We start from the raw sequence: 16,787 nt of genomic DNA, 5'->3' as shown, positions 1-16,787 counted from the left end.
TTAGCAAACACTTAATTTATTGTGCTCAGACTTGGCTGGAAGCCCCAGCTTCTGATCTTGACATTGCCCAAGCAATCCTTAAAATGTGCAGTGCTGGCTGTGGTTGAAGTGAAGTTGTCTGAAGATGTTGAGGCGCCCTCTGCTGCCTGAAGAGTCAGCACCAAAATAAGATTTGGGAGGCCGCCAAGGTGAGACAGGCTGTTATCCTAAACACATTTTCTAGGGAGGGAGCTCTAGACATTGCTTACTTTGGATATGGTAGGACTTGCTTCAAAATAATTGTGCCACACATACCGGAAGGGGTGACACAGAAGAGGATTATCAAATCATGACCTGTGTGGAGAAAGTGGGTGGAACTAATTTTTCTCTCCCTTTAATACAAGGGTCGGAAACTACTGTAGATCCAGCCAAAAGGCTGAATACAGAACTGGCCTGTTCTCCATGGGGCACTTTGACACTTCAGCATTACACCTAGTGTGCTCCTGATTCTCCCTTTCCAGTTGCAGCAACTCAGCACTTTCTGAATGTGGCAACAGAAAAGGTGCTGATTCAAAAAGCACTGGATTCTGCCAGAGGCTGCAAAGGAAGACTCAAGAGCACACCTAGAACATGATCTTAGTTCTTCCTTTTCAACTTGATGCTGCAGTTCAAGTTGCAGTCATATGATGGTCACATGGACATAGTTTGAACCAAATCATGCCTCAGACCAAGTGTACCGGCTTGATGGGTCTAATCTGGGTCAAAGGCTCACCTCCACTGCTATTATGCCAGAACTTGGGGCCACCCAATAAAACAGTATTGGAGGATTCAGGATAAAAAAAAGAGAGAGAGCCTTTTTAACACAGTACATAATTTATGGAATTTGTTGCTACAAGGCAAGCCAATAGCCACCAACTTAAAATGGTATTCGCCAAATCCATGGAGAATAAGGTAATCAATACAATACAAATCTTTATTAGATAGCATAATCAATAGCTTTTACTCACGACTGAATCTTCAGGTTCAGAGATAGCACTGAGCCACAGAGCTGTTGCCTTCAGGTCCTGTTTGTGGGATCCCAGAGGAACTGGTTAGCCTGGACAAGGTGAAACATTTGTCTAATCCAGCAGGGCTCTCCCTATGTTTATTAGTGATTAGTATGTCATCCAGCTTGGCAAGGAAGGCTATTAATACTCCTATGATGACGGAACTGAGGTCAAAAGAGATAACTTCAGTGTCACATGTGAATTAAGGATGGCAGGACATTTTAGCAGAAATCTGCCTTAATAACTGGCCCATACTCCCAAAAGAAACACAGTTAAGATTCTTTGGGAATGGTCATGCAGGACAATATTCACCAGGCATAGCTTAAAAAAAATAAAAATCAGTACAGCACTGTGATGGAGGAGCTGTGCTTGTGAAACTTCAGCATCACTGTTAACTTTTGAGAATGACAGCCTTACTCATCAGATACATGAACTATTATTGTCCGTTAGCATACTAATAATAAACAGTGATAGCAGAAGTCTAACCATATTTACTCAGAACTAAGTCCTATTCAATTCAACGGGGTTCCCAAGGAAGTGGAGTTAGGATTGCAGCGTCTCACACACACACACACACACACACACACACACACACACACACACACACTTTGGGCAGTTTTGCCACTGTTTTCTGATCCTGTTTTGATGGGACAGCTTTTAACTTTTTAACTGAGACAGTTCTATGAGACAAACACCATGACCATTCATACCAGCAGGAAGGAGCAGTAACACGATCATCCTGGGTTTTGCTGTACTAATTTGCTAATATTTCCAGGGATGCCAACTTGAATAAAATATGGGGGCAGTCAGGTAAGCCCCATCCCAAATAATTGATCACAAGGCACACACGCAGACTTTGAATGGCAATGCCCAAAAACTTGGAGGGGGGGGGGAGCCCAGCCCTCTCAAATATTTTACAGTATTGGGTGGGACTTCGGCTCCTTGGATTTGGCTCCTATGCTTTGCTCTAAATTCCAGAAGAAAGATGGAGGCAGGCAACGACGACCTCCAGCTGTGTTGCACTTGGACCCCTCACGTCCCTGCGACCACCTGTCATCACCTGTATCTTGTGGGAAGGATCCGGGCGGATGCTTTCCTAGTCAGTCCAAACTCTTTATTGCACTTTCTTTCCTATAATTTTTATTAAATTTTCTGTTTCACATTTTAGAATAATCATTTAAACAACCTTAAAATATCAACGACTCCCCTTCTCCTCTTTCCATGGTTCATTTTGCATAGCATAAATCCCTGCATATTTTACATAAACTAAACCATTCAGTATTCCATTATTACATCCACCAAAACTTATTTACACTGTTGAATTTATCTTAATGTTGCCAACGTTTTCAGATGTACACAATTTCCCCCATATATTCAATAAACGTTTTCCTATCTTCTTTAAGGGATGCGGGTGGTGCTGTGGGTTAAAACCACAGATCATAGGGCTTGCTAATCAGAAGGTCGGTGGTTCGAATCCCTGCGATGGGGTGAGCTCCTGTTGCTTGGTCCCTGGTCCTGCCAACCTAGCAGTTCGAAAGCATGCCAGTGCAAGTAGATAAATAGGTACCTTTCCAGCGGGAAGGTAAACAGTGTTTCTGTGTGCTGCTCTGGTTCTCCAAAAGCAGCTTAGTTATGCTGGCCACATGACCCGGAAGCTGTATGCCGGCTCCCTCGGCCAATAAAGCAAGATGAGTGCCACAACCCCAGAGTCGGCCACGACTGGACATAATGGTCAGGGGTCCCTTTACCCTTTACCTTACCTTCTCTAAACGTATGTTCTCGTTCTCTTATTCTGTGTTAAGTCTGCAGTCTGGAAGCTGTGCATATTCCATCCGCTTAAGTTGCCATTCTTTGCTCGATTTCCATTTTTGGGCTAACAAAACAGGGGCCGCAGTGTACAGTAGTGGCATATATAAATAACCTTTCTTGCGCTTTCAAAACACGTGCTTGAACCTGACTTTCAGCCACCTTGGTAGGATTTTGACCCTGAATGCTGGGATGCCAACACTGGCGACCCAACAAGAAACACAACCACAAAAACGGACTGGAACCCTAAACTGACAAAACCAAACTCGACGACCACTTCCTCCGTAAGCCATTTCTTTCTCTGGGAAGTTCGCGCCAGAGCGGTGACTTGGGGAGACCCCATTGGCTGGCGGCGGCGGCGGCAGGTGCACCGCGCGGAGGAGCTTGGAAGCCACAGACCCGCAGCGCGCAACAGGACGGCGCGTTCCATTCTCCAGGGGACACCGACGAATGTGACCTGCGCAAAGCCTCCTTTGCAAAAGAGAGTTTCTTTTTCCCCTCCTCTTCCCTCCACCCCCCTCGCCTCGAGGACAATGGGCCAGACCCGGAACTCTGGCCCTGGGATTTGCCACAGGGCGCGCGCCACCCTCAGTCGCCTGGCAGAGGCGCGAGCCAGCGCAGCGAGGCTGCTCCTGCCTGGGCGAGGGAATGGAGCTCGCCGAGGTGGACCTGGGCGACCCCGGGGAGCAACCGGGCCGGGCCAGGGTGTGCAGCAGCGCGGACAGCCCGGCGGAGGAGGAAGAAGAAGAAGAAGGGGAGGAAAGCGAGGAGGCGCTGTCGCGCAGCCGCGCCTCGTCGCTGGTGAACGGCCTCCTGACCGAGCTGTACAGCGTGGGGCGCGCCCGCCATCGCGACAGCGTGGACAGCTCCACCGAGGCGTCCGCCGGCTCCGACGCCTTCCCCGGCGGCAGGGGCAGCAGCGCCGAGTCCCGCTTCCTGCAGGAGCTGCGGCTAAGGCCCGGCCAGCGGCACCAGAGGACGTACCTGGCGCAGAAAGGTAAAAGGGTCGGGCAAGGATGGACCCTGCGGGGGGGGGGAGGTTCCCACCGCCGGAGAAGGAGTTTCCTGCTTCTTCCTCCTGGCAGGCAGAAAGTCAACAGGTGAAGATGTCCTGCTCTGCATCTCCGTGGTGCGGGCGGGGAATTCTGCAATGCACCGGTCGGCTTTCTTTTTATTTGTATTTATTTCTGTTTATTTCACTGCCAGGAAAGTGAAAAGAGTTGGCAAAGTTGTCCTTGCAGGATGACTTTGTTACTCATATATTCCAAGCAGTTCCATTTTTCTAGAAAAAATGCACGATCTTCTCCCTTGTTCTCTTGGAATGGCAGTGGCGCCCACCTGAAAGGTGCCGGAGCTCCTGTCAGCTCCAGCTGAAAAAAAGCCTTGATTAAGATATACTGGGCTCTGAGTGTGCACCTGTTGCATTCATCCCCATCCCTCTTCTTCAACTGAATTAGGACTTTGCTGCTCAAGACTTCCCTCTCTTCCTATTTGTCCTTAGGATTTTTCAGACTGTGTCTCAGATCTGCTTCCATGGCCCAATTTTTAAAATCCTGTTTACTTTCAGCTAAGCAAACAATCTTCTTTCTTTTCTTTACTCATCATTCTTTGGAGCCCTTTTTCATGTTTGCTTTCCCCTAAAAACACTAGAGGGTGCACATTTCACAAACTTACCTTCCATGCAGGTTTATGACAGATTGTTAGTGGAAAAGGATACTCCCAGCTCATGTTTCCTGCTGCCTTTTCCGTTGACAAGTCTTGCTGAAGTTGTGCTGTTGTTGTATGCTAAAACTGGGACCTAAATTTGCGCTGCAGCCACTTTAGCTACTGTACATTCAATCAAGGATGACCACAGAATAGCTGTGGATGATGAAGAAAGCAAAATAAGGGAAGAAAGTCAAGAAAGAACAGGGAGGAATCAACCTATCAATTGCTTTTCTTAATGTCCTGAATACTGATGTTAAGTAAATATTTACCAGCAGGGATGATCTTACGCCTTGACTGTAAATGGCTATGACATCCTTGCTTGCAATTTTGGCCTGGGTTGTTAAACTGAAACTTTTATCGCTCTTTGTGCTCATCTTAGGTGTTTAGATGTTAATACTAGGTGTATAGCATCACGTTTTTTCTTACCTCAACAGGTTACATATGTCTCTGTTTCTCTGTCATCTCATACCCTCACCTTCTCTGTTTATACCTCTTACAGTCCCGCATAAGCTCTCTAAGGAAGATTTCCAGCTTCTGTTTTTCAGCAGGGCAAAGTAGATCTATACTTAATCAGCAACAAACTTGGCGCTTTTGTTCAGCTAGAGAAGCTAATACGCTAAAACAGTTTACAGAGATTTCTAATACAAATTTATGCTGACCTAATACTCTAAAAAAAGGGATGCGGGTGGCGCTGTGGGTTAAACCACAGAGCCTAGGACTTGCTAATCAGAAGGTCGGCAGTTTGAATCCCCACGACGGGGTGAGCTCCCATTGCTCGGTCCCTGCTCCTGCCAACCTAGCAGTTCGAAAGCACGTCAAAGTGCAAGTAGATAAATAGGTACCGCTCTGGTGGGAAGGTAAACGGCGTTTCCGTGCGCTGCTCTGGTTTGCCAGAAGCGGCTTAGTCATGCTGGCCACATGACCCGGAAGCTGTACGCAGGCCCCCTTGGCCAATAAGGCGAGATGAGCACCACAACCCCAGAGTCGGCCACGACTGGACCTAATGGTCAGGGGTCTCTTTACCTTTAACAATCAAGGTGACCCAACAAGCCATACTTTGAGAGCAAACTCTGCTTTGTGTAAGGATCGGTAGTGCAGCAGACTGGACCTAATGGTCAGGGGTCCCTTTACCTTTTTAATACTCTAAAGGAGATAGTTCTAGGAAGGGGTAACACCTGTTTCCTCTGCAACAGCAATTAAACAGGCCAATATGGCTTTCATAATTGTTTCCTAATTCGGCTAGGTTCTGAGTAAGATGTTATGATGTACCATCTCTTTTGCTTTGGTCCCGAAGCACTAACTGTTTGTGGACAGTTAGCCATAGCTTCTGTTGGGCCGTCCCATCACTCTGAGGGGAGGGATTGAGAGAAGGGCTCAAGCCTGTCTTGGGCCTTTGCGCTAGGATTCCTAATTTAAGGCTTGGGAGCCCCCAACAGTCCCCATGGGGCATCTGAACCTGGCTCGTTTGCTCATTGGCTCAGATAGTTATACTGTGTGGTGTTAATAATTCCAAGGTTACGAATTCAATTGCTGTGAGAGCCATACAATTTTTTAAAGAAGGCTACTCTTTCAACAAGGGACACGGGTGGCGCTGTGGGTTAAACCACAGAGCCTAGGACTTGCCGATCAGAAGGTCAGCGGTTCGAATCCCCGCGACGGGGTGAGCTCCCGTTGTTCAGTCCCTGTTCCTGCCAACCTAGCAGTTCGAAAGCACGTCCAAGTGCAAGTAGATAAATAGGTACCGCTCCGGCGGGAAGGTAAACGGTGTTTCCGTGCACTGCTCTGGTTCACCAGAAGCAGCTTAGTCATGCTGGCCACATGACCCGGAAGCTGTACGCCAGCTCCCTTGGCCAATAAAGCAAGATGAGCGCCGCAACTCCAGAGTCGGTCACGACTGGACCTAATGGTCAGGGGTCCCTTTTTACTCTTTCAATAGTAGTAGTCCAAGCTGAAAATGTGGCCTTTTAAAAGATACCTGTGCAGCAACGCCAGGAGACCAGGATTGCCTTGGAGAGATGCTGCCAGTCAGAGTGGACAGTACTGGGTTGGGTAGAGACACAATCTGCCTCATATGCTTATATGACGCTGCCTCTGAGTAAGATCATATGTCACTTTAGCCTAGTATTGCCTACTCTGATCTGTTAATAGCTTTATTATGGACAGTAGCTTCCTAAAATCATATTTATTTTCTTGTCCTGCGTGTGCATACCTATAACAGGAATTAATAGCTTGCAGTTGGTCATTACCTTACAGATGTTTTGTCCTGATTACTGGTGATGTGTGGCACTCCTGGTTCATTTGTAGGCCCCTTAGAAAATACTGCCATGATAAGAGTTAATAACTAATGTGATCTACCAGCTACTATGACAACTAAATGTTGATCTGTTGAACTAATTTTATTTTAAAAATAAAAAAAATATTGGTCAAAGTAACATCTTTCTGCAACATGCCAAACTCTGATCCACAGATTCTCAGCTTGCCTGCTTTCCCCTTCTCTCCACATAAGAAGTAGCTAGTGGTCTACCTTTCCACTTGCTTAAAGCTTTCATCTCTTCCCTCCCTGCCTTGTCTTCATTTTAGGTACTGTATTTTTAGATTTGTAAGTCTATCTATCAACCTTTCATAACCTGCTCATGGAGCCTTTTCAGCCGGAAAGAGTGGGATTCTAATATTTGATGGCTTTGTGTTCTCAGCCTGCTGTATTTACAATATGGGCAGCATAATGGTGACCTACCTTATAGGCTCAACTGACCTACCTTATAGGCTCAAGCTTATAGGCTCAACTCAACCGAGACAGCCTGTGTGAAACACTTTGAACACTGAAAAAGCATTATATAAATATTATGATCATTCTCTCAGTGGGTGTGTTCAATCAAGTTTTCCCATAGCACCTGAAATTCTACCTCTGGTTTTCTTTCTCTGGTCATCAGCACCAGTTGTGTAGGATAAGTACTCTTTTTAATAAGTCCCCTGTCATTACATTGAAAGTTATCCCAGTACTGAATTTTTAAAGGGCCATTTCAGTGAGGTCCATACTACAATGTCTGTTAACATCACAATACAGTTCCTACGTTCTGCATGCAGATAACATCCCTGTTGAATGCCATTCTCCCTGTTCTCTGCTGCGTTCTTTCTCAAAGGGTTGTCCACTGTTACTGATTACAGATATAACCTTCTTTATTTGTTTTAGCTAATTTCATGAATGGCAAGCAGCTGTTAACTTCAATGCTGATTTCTTTTACCTGCTTTTGCCCACTAGAGGGTGCACGCTGTGTAAATAAAATTGCTGTTTTAAAGATTACAATTTTCTTTGCAGGTGAATTTATGTTCAAAGATCTCTAAACAATCTAAGAAGCTAAGTTACCAGCAAACCATATATATTAAATATTTGCAGCTAATGAAAAATACAGTATGGGCTTTTTACAAAGTCCTTATGATGCCAAATGAACTTGCCATGGGGAAAGAATAGGAAATGAAATATGCATGTATGTATTACATTTATATCCCATCTTTCCCCTAAGGAGCTCAGTGTGATTTACATGGTTCTTCTTCCTCCCAATTTTATACACACAACAACCCTGTGAGATAGGTTAGACTGAGAGTGAATGACTGGCTCAAGGTAAGCTTCATGGCTGAGCGAGGATTTGAATTTTGGTCTCCCAGGTCTTAATCTAACACTGTAATTCTACACCAAACTGGCTTACTTGAGTCAAATGTTGCCAATAACTAAATGCTTCTGAAGGAGATACTTATAGTATACAGTGGTGCCCCGCAAGACGAATGCCTCGCAAGACGGAAAACTCGCTAGACAAAAGAGTTTTCCGTTTTGGAGGTGCTTCGCAAAACGAATTTCCTATGGGCTTGCTTCGCAAGACGACAATGTCTTGCGAGTTCCTGTTGGGTTTTTCCCCTCCCCCCCTTTTTCTAAGCCGCTAAGGCGCTTATCAGTTGATCCGATCAGCAGATAAGCCGCTAAAAGCCGCTAATCGCGCTAATCCGCTAATCCTTCAATGGGCTTGCTTCGCAAGATGAAAAAACCGCTAGACGAAGAGAATCACAGAATGGATTATTTTCGTCTTGCGAGGCACCACTGTACTAAGGAGCCTGAAAAAATTAGTAAAATAATGGTAATAATTTGGAAAACATGTTCTCAAGTTCATGGGTATATAAAACTGCAGATGAAATTCTTACGCGGTTGTGATTATTGTCTCTTAATAATTCAATTATTTTACTGATTTCTGTTGCTTTAATTTGTGGATTTACTCCTATATATATTACCATGGGCAAAGTATTGACCTAATAATAAATAACTTGTTATCCATCATTTACTGTAAATTCTTAAGGTGTAACACAACATGAACTCTTTGAGTGTATGCATTTATAGCAGTGGTGAGGGAAATTTTGCGCCTCCTGATATTGCTGTACTCCAGCAGCCATCTTCCCTGATAGTTGGGCGCACAGGCTGAGGCTGATGGGAATTTGACTCCAAAAAAGGGCCACCGACTTTCCACCCCCAGTTTACAGGATAAGAACCTTTAGGGGCGAAACCCCTGGTGCTTTCCATAGGGAAAAATGTGTTCTCAAGTCACAGGTTTCACCCAGCAGGCTAATTCTATTCTCTGTTTGTTGACAGATACCAATGAGTTGACAACCATAATACGCGAGCTGAATTACAGAATTTGTGTTCAGTCAGCAAAATTGCTTCGCCTTCTGAAACAAAAGGACAGGCTTTTGCACAAAGTGCAGAAGAACTGTGATATTGTAACAGCCTGTTTGCAAGCAGTTTCCCAGAAGCGGCGTAAGTACCCTTGTGTGTTTGTGTGTTGTCATCTAGGCGCTCTGTAAGCTTATTTTGAAATGCCATTTTACTGTTCTAGTATTTTGAAAATGCTGTTTAGCACAGGGGAAAAAATATTTTTGGTTTCTATAAACATATATATAAGGGAAGGAGACAGGCAAGTGCTGTTCTGAGATGAAGGTTTCTTCTATTTGTTTTTGCAGGCTCTGTAGTGTACAGTGGTGCCTCACAAGACGAAAATAATTCGTTCCGCGAGTCTTTTCGTCTTGCGATGTTTTTCGTCTTGCGAAGCACGGTCCGTCGCAACTGCGCCTCTTCAAGCGGCTTTAAGAAAAAAGCGCAAGACGTTTTCGTCTTGCGAAGCAAGCCCATAGGGAAATTCATCTAGCGAAGCAACGCAAAACCGAAAAACCCTTTCGTCTAGTGAGTTTTTTGTCTTGCGAGGCATTCGTCTTGCGGGGCACCACTGTATTGTTTATAAAGGAACCAATACTTGAACAGGAGTTTTTTTCATTTTCAGCTTTTAAAAAGGAATTTTAAAATTTAGGTCAGATTCTTATACTTGAGAACTTCTTAGGTCTGCATCCAAACCATACTTACTAGGAAGTAAACCCACTGAACATAATGAGACATGCTTCCAAGTTAACATGCATAGGAGTACAAAGGTCAGCAAATTTTTTCAGCAGGGGGCTGGTCCACCGTCTCTCAGACCATGTGGTGGGCTGGACTATATTTTTTTATATATAACCCAGAGATGCATTTTAAATAAAAGGACACATTCTACTCATGTAAAAACACTCTGATTCCTGGACTGTCTGTGGGCTGGATTTAGAAGGCGATTGGGCTACCCAAGGAGTAGATTATAAGTTTTATTTTTTTTAAAGACATTTTGGCCCTCCCTTTCAAGATATAATTCTCAAGACAGCTTGTGCCATAATAGAAAAACCATGAATGATAAAAGAATGTAAACCAACTATATAAAACAACAAATTCAGCAATACCAATATTTTCACGGGCCTTTTAAAGTTTTTAACATTAATAGCCTAGGAAAGAAAAATATTAGCTTTGCTGTCAAAAAAAAAAAAAAAGGAGGTATGCATTTAAAGGAGACACGGTCCAGTCATAAAATGAATTTCATGTATAAGGTGAAATTCAGTAATGGTGAACCTTTCTTTGTCCCAGTGACATGCTGGCAAAGAGTTCAGGCTGTGCTTCAAAATCAGCAGGACAGAAATGATTTAATTGTGGCTACGTAGATTGTGCCCACACATAGTTCTGAGAGTTTCAGACATACGGCACCAAACTTTAAAAGGCCTGAAGTACAACCATCTGACCTCAGTTACACAATTCCCTTATAAAAACTGAAAATGCAAAACCTCCTGTGCATTTGTCTTATGAATTCACGTACCATTTGGTGGGCCTCACAAAGCAGTTTACAGAAGATCAGTAAACCCCAGACGTGTTACAGTAAGGCAGAAAAGACAAAAGGAGGACGTTCTTTTACTTCTCTGTTTCCTTCATAGCAAAATGGTTCTTCAGAAACTCCTGTAGTGGCAGCTTAGGGAAGGAGGGATTGCCACTGAGAGCCACAGCTAGTATGCACACTTAATTAGCCTTTTTACATGTTTTAATTGAGTGATATTGTGTATAAAATGTATCACAGGTTGTTCTTCAGAATTTTTCTAAAGCTAACTTTTTTTTGTCTTGTATCTTTTTTTTTATTAACATGCAGCATGGCAGTTTGTTATATTCAGGTACAGTAAATGAGATGGCATGAACACTGCACTAAAATGAGCTTTTACATGCATGCATTATATATATATATATATATATATATATATATATATATATATATATATAAAAAAAAAAGTTCTACAAGGGACTTGTCTTGTTTTGATGTATGCATCTTCATGTTCTGTCTCTCTGAGTGGAGAGCCAGACGAAGTTTTCTACATCCGAGTAAAGTAGCTGCTTAGAATCACGTGCAACATTCTCTCCCACTCAGGAAATGTTTCATGGGAAGGTGGTTCTGGCAGCTAAGTTAACACACCATGCACTGTTGCACAATGCACACATGCACTGTTGGGTCAAGGGAAGCAAGCCCACTTGTTCCATGGGTCTGCCTTTTCTCCATATAATAAAGACACTGTGAAATGCTGCTGCTGGGGCTTTGAAGCTTGTGGCAGCTGTGTTCACTCTATCCTTCTGCATTCCTATGGCAGTAAGGATGAGGAGAAACTGCATCTGCTAGGCTGCTATATCCAGGGATCTGCAGAAATATCAGTGGAACTTCTGTGTCTTCTCTCGTTTGTCCATAAGCCGGAAGCCACTGAGGCTGCTTTATCCCAGGATCTCACAGAAGCAAGTAGCCTCATGGCATCAGTAACAACTACCACGGCATAGCCTGACCCCTAAGTCCACCTGCTTCCACTATTGTGATACTATTGGGTTCTGAGACCTCTCAGGACTGGCAACCACAGGCTTCATTTAACTGGCTGATGACAGCTTGATGGGCAGGTGTTTTCAGTCTGAGAGTTAGATTCCATCAGGTCAACCAGTGGTGGTGGTAGTGGGCTGGAGGAAAGGGTGGAGCGGCTGATGCAACTCTTAACTTTTGCACAGTGGGCTACCTTCCACCCATGCAATAGTCGGAGGTTTCTGCAGAATTGTAGATTCATCCATTTCTAGTCTAGAGGGCTGCATTTTGCCCCTGAGCCTGCGGCTTCCATCCCTATACTAGAAGACTGAAGGAGTGACAGTGAAGATGAGCTGGTCAGCAGTATTAACAAGACTGATGAAATGTTTCCCAGCTCTTAATATGGGTAGCAATGTACTTTCCAAGGCGGAGGGAAACCTTTCTCTATTTCAGCAGAAGAGACCCTGATAGTGTGACATTGTGCAATAGGTACAAAATGGCCACCTGGTATACTTGGTCTCTGGTGTATTTGTTAATGATTTGTGGAGTGAGTCAATTATGGACATTATATGCAAGTCGGTCATGACCTTTTGGCAGGCCTTCAGTGTCACTGTACTGAACAGGTTTGCTAGCCCCTTGTTCAAGGGATTTCTGTGCCGGTGCCGAAGAGGTTGACAAAGCAGTACCTTGGACAATGTGACCTTAACCTTGAAACTGGAGTTATAAAGTCTGGCTAGAACCCAGAGAGCTAGTATAGTATTCTTGGCTGGATGTGCAAGAGGGCTTGGATGTTTTGTTTTGAACGCTAGCTCTCCCTTTCCTGACCCATTCCATCATTTAAAATTCACAAGCAGTTTGTAGGAAAAACTAATTATGCTTTCTTTGGCTCCTTCCCTCGCCTTTGAAGTAGATCCAGTGGTTCAAACATCTCCTGTTCCTTGCATATTACTTACAGTAGCTGGCTTTTATGACTTGCCACCCAACAGCTTGAACATTAAATTGGAGACAGTAGCTTTCTTTTCACAAATTTGGTTATGCGTTCTTTGTGTGTGGGCGAAACGAAGATTCCTACCCCTCCTACACAAATTCTGTAACTCGTACTCAGTTCATGTCACATTCTCCATCGTTCACAGCATGACCTAAATGGGAAGAAAAATATTTGAAAGACTGGTGGATCAAATGCATTAATTAAAAAATGCAGCACGAAGTGTGTATTTTTAGACATGACGGCACCAAGACTGCTAGGAATTAGACAATCTGTTCTGTTTGAACTGGAACAATTTTGCTGTGATAGTTTTTGCCTCCTGCGATAAAGTTGCAGTATTGCTGTATTTCCTTGATACGAGGCAGGGCTTTGGAGACAAAATATATTTTTATTTATTTTATTTAACAATATGAATATGCCACTTAATCATCAAAAACTCTTAAGCTCTGATAAAAGGCTATTTTCATACCTAATTGTGGTTCACAGGGGAATTTCTGGGCAGAGAGGTCATAATTGGAGAGGGAAGGGCTAATCCTCTACCCCAGGTCAGGAAAATGCCCTCCTCTCACAATGAGGCTTGGGGAACAACTTATTTCCTCCCATCAAGCCCAATAGCTGTTTCAACCATAGAGCTGCATTCCCTCTTGACAAATTCTCCAGGGGCAAGAATCTGTCAGCGATGGTGACCAAAGCAGGCATGATCAGCCACACAAATGTATCCATGAACTGCACGCTGTGATAGTAGAAAGCACTTCCATTTCTGCAAGGCAACCAACCCCATTTTCTGTCATCCTCCCCAGCCGTTACAGTCCTGTACGCCATACTCCAGATGTGGGGAACCTCTGACCGGCATGCCATTGTTGGCCCATAAGTTGCTACAGTTCCTGAAACTTTGATTTTCAGCACTAAGGACATGAAATGTACTTTGCAGAGATGGAAAGCAACTTGCACAGTTCTTATATTAGATCTCATTATATCTTTTTCATGGACAGCACATAACACTGTTTCGTTTATTAGACTTGGATAGTAAACCTTTATTGCATCTGACATAGCTGTCTGGACTGATTACGCTAGTCAATAGCATGCTAAAGTGCAGTTTTATATGAGCTGTTAAGCAAATAATTATATTTAGGGAAGAGGGGGGAGGGAATCTTTCAAAGGTGGGATTAATAATGCATTGCATACTCTGCAGATAATGTGTTAAAACAGTTTGCAAATAGGATATGTGGAAATAGAGATGATTTCCCCCCGCCCTCCCGCATACCATGTTCCTTCCCTGCCTCTGTTGAGTAGTTTTTCCTGAAAACAACCTGGATCTAATTGCTTAGAATAGCTTTTGAAAGCTAGTCAAAATACATTTCCTTTAACTAACCTAAGTTCCTGGGTTTCAGGGTGACAGAGCACTATTCAGGGTACGCACCCAAGGGTGGTGCATACAACTTGAGAAGTAAACTGTCCAAACGACTGCTGGTCAACAAGTAATTCTTAGGCCTGGTTTACGTGTTATGATTGCTGTTGTGTAGAACAAGCTTTTCACTGCTGTATGCACGGTGAGCTGTTCATGCGCCACAGCTTAGACAAAGTTTTGACTCTTTACACTGTTGCAAGGAGCAATTTAAGTGGTGTCTACATGGCACCCATCCTGTGTAGATGGGCATTTTGTTTGTGGAGAGCAGAGTGAGAGAAGCATATGGGAGGCGCATGATTAATAGCCAACTTCTGCAGGGACTAATGTTGTGCTTTGCTTAGAAATCGTCACACTTGGAAGCAGAAAGGGGGCTTAAAAATGATATTTCCCCCCTCGAATTTTATATCCTGCCTTTCCTTTGACATAGAAACTGAGGTGGCAAAGCTGTGGTTCCCTGGAGGCCACCCACCCCAGCCCCTGACTAGATCCAAATGGCGGCTTAGCTTCAGCAAGATGGTGGCTTTGTGCACCTTCAGACCATACTCTGAGACCATATCCCCACCAGCACTTCAAAAGAAACTTAGAATTATTCTATCCCTTTCCTTGCCCTAACAAGCTTACGTTCATAGTCTTTTGCTCTTGTTTGCTGCCCTGGGCTGCTTTGGGAGAGCAGTATAAAAATCTTATAAATAGGCCAATATGGACTCTAGAACATTTAATTTGATTAGGGGCTCTGATGCTGGGCCCAGTAAACCAAACATATCTTTAGGCTTGATGCAAATTTATATATAAATCTGGAAAGGTGGAGGAGACCTGCTGGCTATATTTATTATCTGAATATCTTCAGTGTATGTTTTGAGGCTACAGTGGTACCTTGGGTTACATCCGCTTCAGGTTACAGACTCCGCTAACCTAGAAATATTACCTCGGGTTAAGAACTTTGCTTCAGGATGAGAACGGAAATCGTGCTCTGGTGGTGCGGCAGCAGCAGGAGGCCCCATTAGCTAAAGTGGTGCTTCAGGTTAAGGACAGTTTCAGGTTAAGAACGGACCTCCGGAACGAATTAAGTACTTAACCCGAGGTACCACTGTACTTTTGATCAATGACATATTTTCATGAAAGCCATTTCCAGTACTTTTAATGGGTGGTTATGATAGCAATTTCTTTTTTATTTTGTACAGTTTTGGGGCTGGTTCAAAGACTTCTGTATAAAAACATGTAAAAGAAAGCAATCATTTATACTTGAGTTTTGGTCATCCTCTTATAAGAAGAATATATAGCCTTTGTAATAAAAATTAACAACGCACTTACATATGAATAGCAATGAGTGGCTTTTCAAGGAACAATCCCAGTCAAAACAAAAGCCACAATTAACTATATTCTATGTACATTTTATTATGTGTACAGTTGATTTATTGTTCAACTTGGTGTGATAGGACCTTTTATTTATCTCATACAATATGATAGCATCATAAACATCTTGTACTGGGAAGCTTAGTTACTCATTTATTTTACAGGCTTGCAGAAAGTGTTGTGCCAGAGAATAAAGCTGCCTTGGTGCTCTTTGGTGCATATGTGTTCTTTGTGTATGTAGGACAAAAAAGGGCAACTGTTTGCTGTACTTAATTACTACACCTGCTTTTTACCACGGGTAATGAATTGACTATCCTGAACAAGAAAAACAAATACTTGCTGTCGCTGAGGAATAGGGAGCAGTTGTGTTAATACAACAAAAAGCACCCGCTATATTTCTGTTTGAAAGAGCCTAGCTAAATCCTGTTAGAAAGCGTAGCAATTAGCCAGTCTCTTTTGTTGTTGTTGTTGAAAGGTTGAAATGAATTGTGTTGCTCTTTTCAGGTTAGGAGTATCACCTTGATATGACTGACAGATCCAGTCTGGCATTCTGCAGCTTACGATGGTTATAATGAAAAAAAAATGTTTTGAACCAGGGTGTGCAAATTGTTCAGTGTCAGTACACTGCACAGAAGAGAGGCTATGATGGATTCGGATAGGTAGCTACAGGCACCGTAAGATGTGGTGGTGATTCATTTGAATGTTCTTGTCCCCCTGCACCCATGACAGATAATGACTTACCAAGCAATAGAACATTTATCTTCAAACCTTTTCAGATCTGGAACACACTTTTATTATGTATGTATGTGGTGTGATGGCCACACCAGAATTTCACCTTGGAGTTGTTGATTCACCATGTCAACCACCATCTCATGTGGTTTTCTGAATCCACATTAAGGAGTGCATAAACCACAGAGTCTAGGATTTGCGGATCAGAAGGTCAGCGGTTCGAATCCCCGCGACAGGGTGAGCTCCCGTTGCTCGGTCCCTGCTCCTGCCAACCTAGCAGTTTGAAAGCATGTCAAAGTCAAGTAGATAAATAGGGACCACTCCGGCGGGAAGGTAAACAGCGTTTCCGTGTGCTGCTCTGGTTCACCAGAAGTGGCTTAGTCATGCTGGCCACATGACCCGGAAGCTGTCTGCGGACAAACGCCGGCTTCCTCGGCCTATAGAGCGAGATGAGCGAGCAACCCCAGAGTCAGTCACGACTGGCCCTCTAATGGTCAGGGGTACCTTTACCTTTACCTTTACAATACCAGCGGCACATATTACAGGAAAAACTCGATGTA

General features: G+C 43.7%; 1 protein-coding gene across 2 annotated transcripts in view; it reads left to right on the top strand.

Annotated features, from left to right (window-relative positions):
• The first annotated feature begins 3,384 nt into the window (after positions 1-3,384).
• Positions 3,385-16,787, top strand: part of TBC1D30 (TBC1 domain family member 30) — a 45,807-nt gene continuing 32,404 nt past the window's right edge. The window contains exons 1-2 of one of the 2 annotated variants that reach the window (XM_081211527.1): positions 3,385-3,828; positions 9,172-9,336. In XM_081211527.1, coding sequence (XP_081067653.1) covers positions 3,480-3,828; positions 9,172-9,336 — 514 coding nt within the window. In that variant the 5' untranslated portion in view covers positions 3,385-3,479. The remainder of the gene's footprint in view (positions 3,829-9,171; positions 9,337-16,787) is intronic. The other variant, XM_081211528.1, reaches the window with a different exon arrangement.

This window comes from Podarcis bocagei, assembly GCF_964188305.1.
Source record: "Podarcis bocagei genome assembly, chromosome: 10".
Classification (NCBI taxonomy): Eukaryota; Metazoa; Chordata; class Lepidosauria; order Squamata; family Lacertidae; genus Podarcis; species Podarcis bocagei.
Note: the sequence above shows the minus strand (reverse complement) of the source record. Positions and strands in the feature narration are given on the sequence as shown.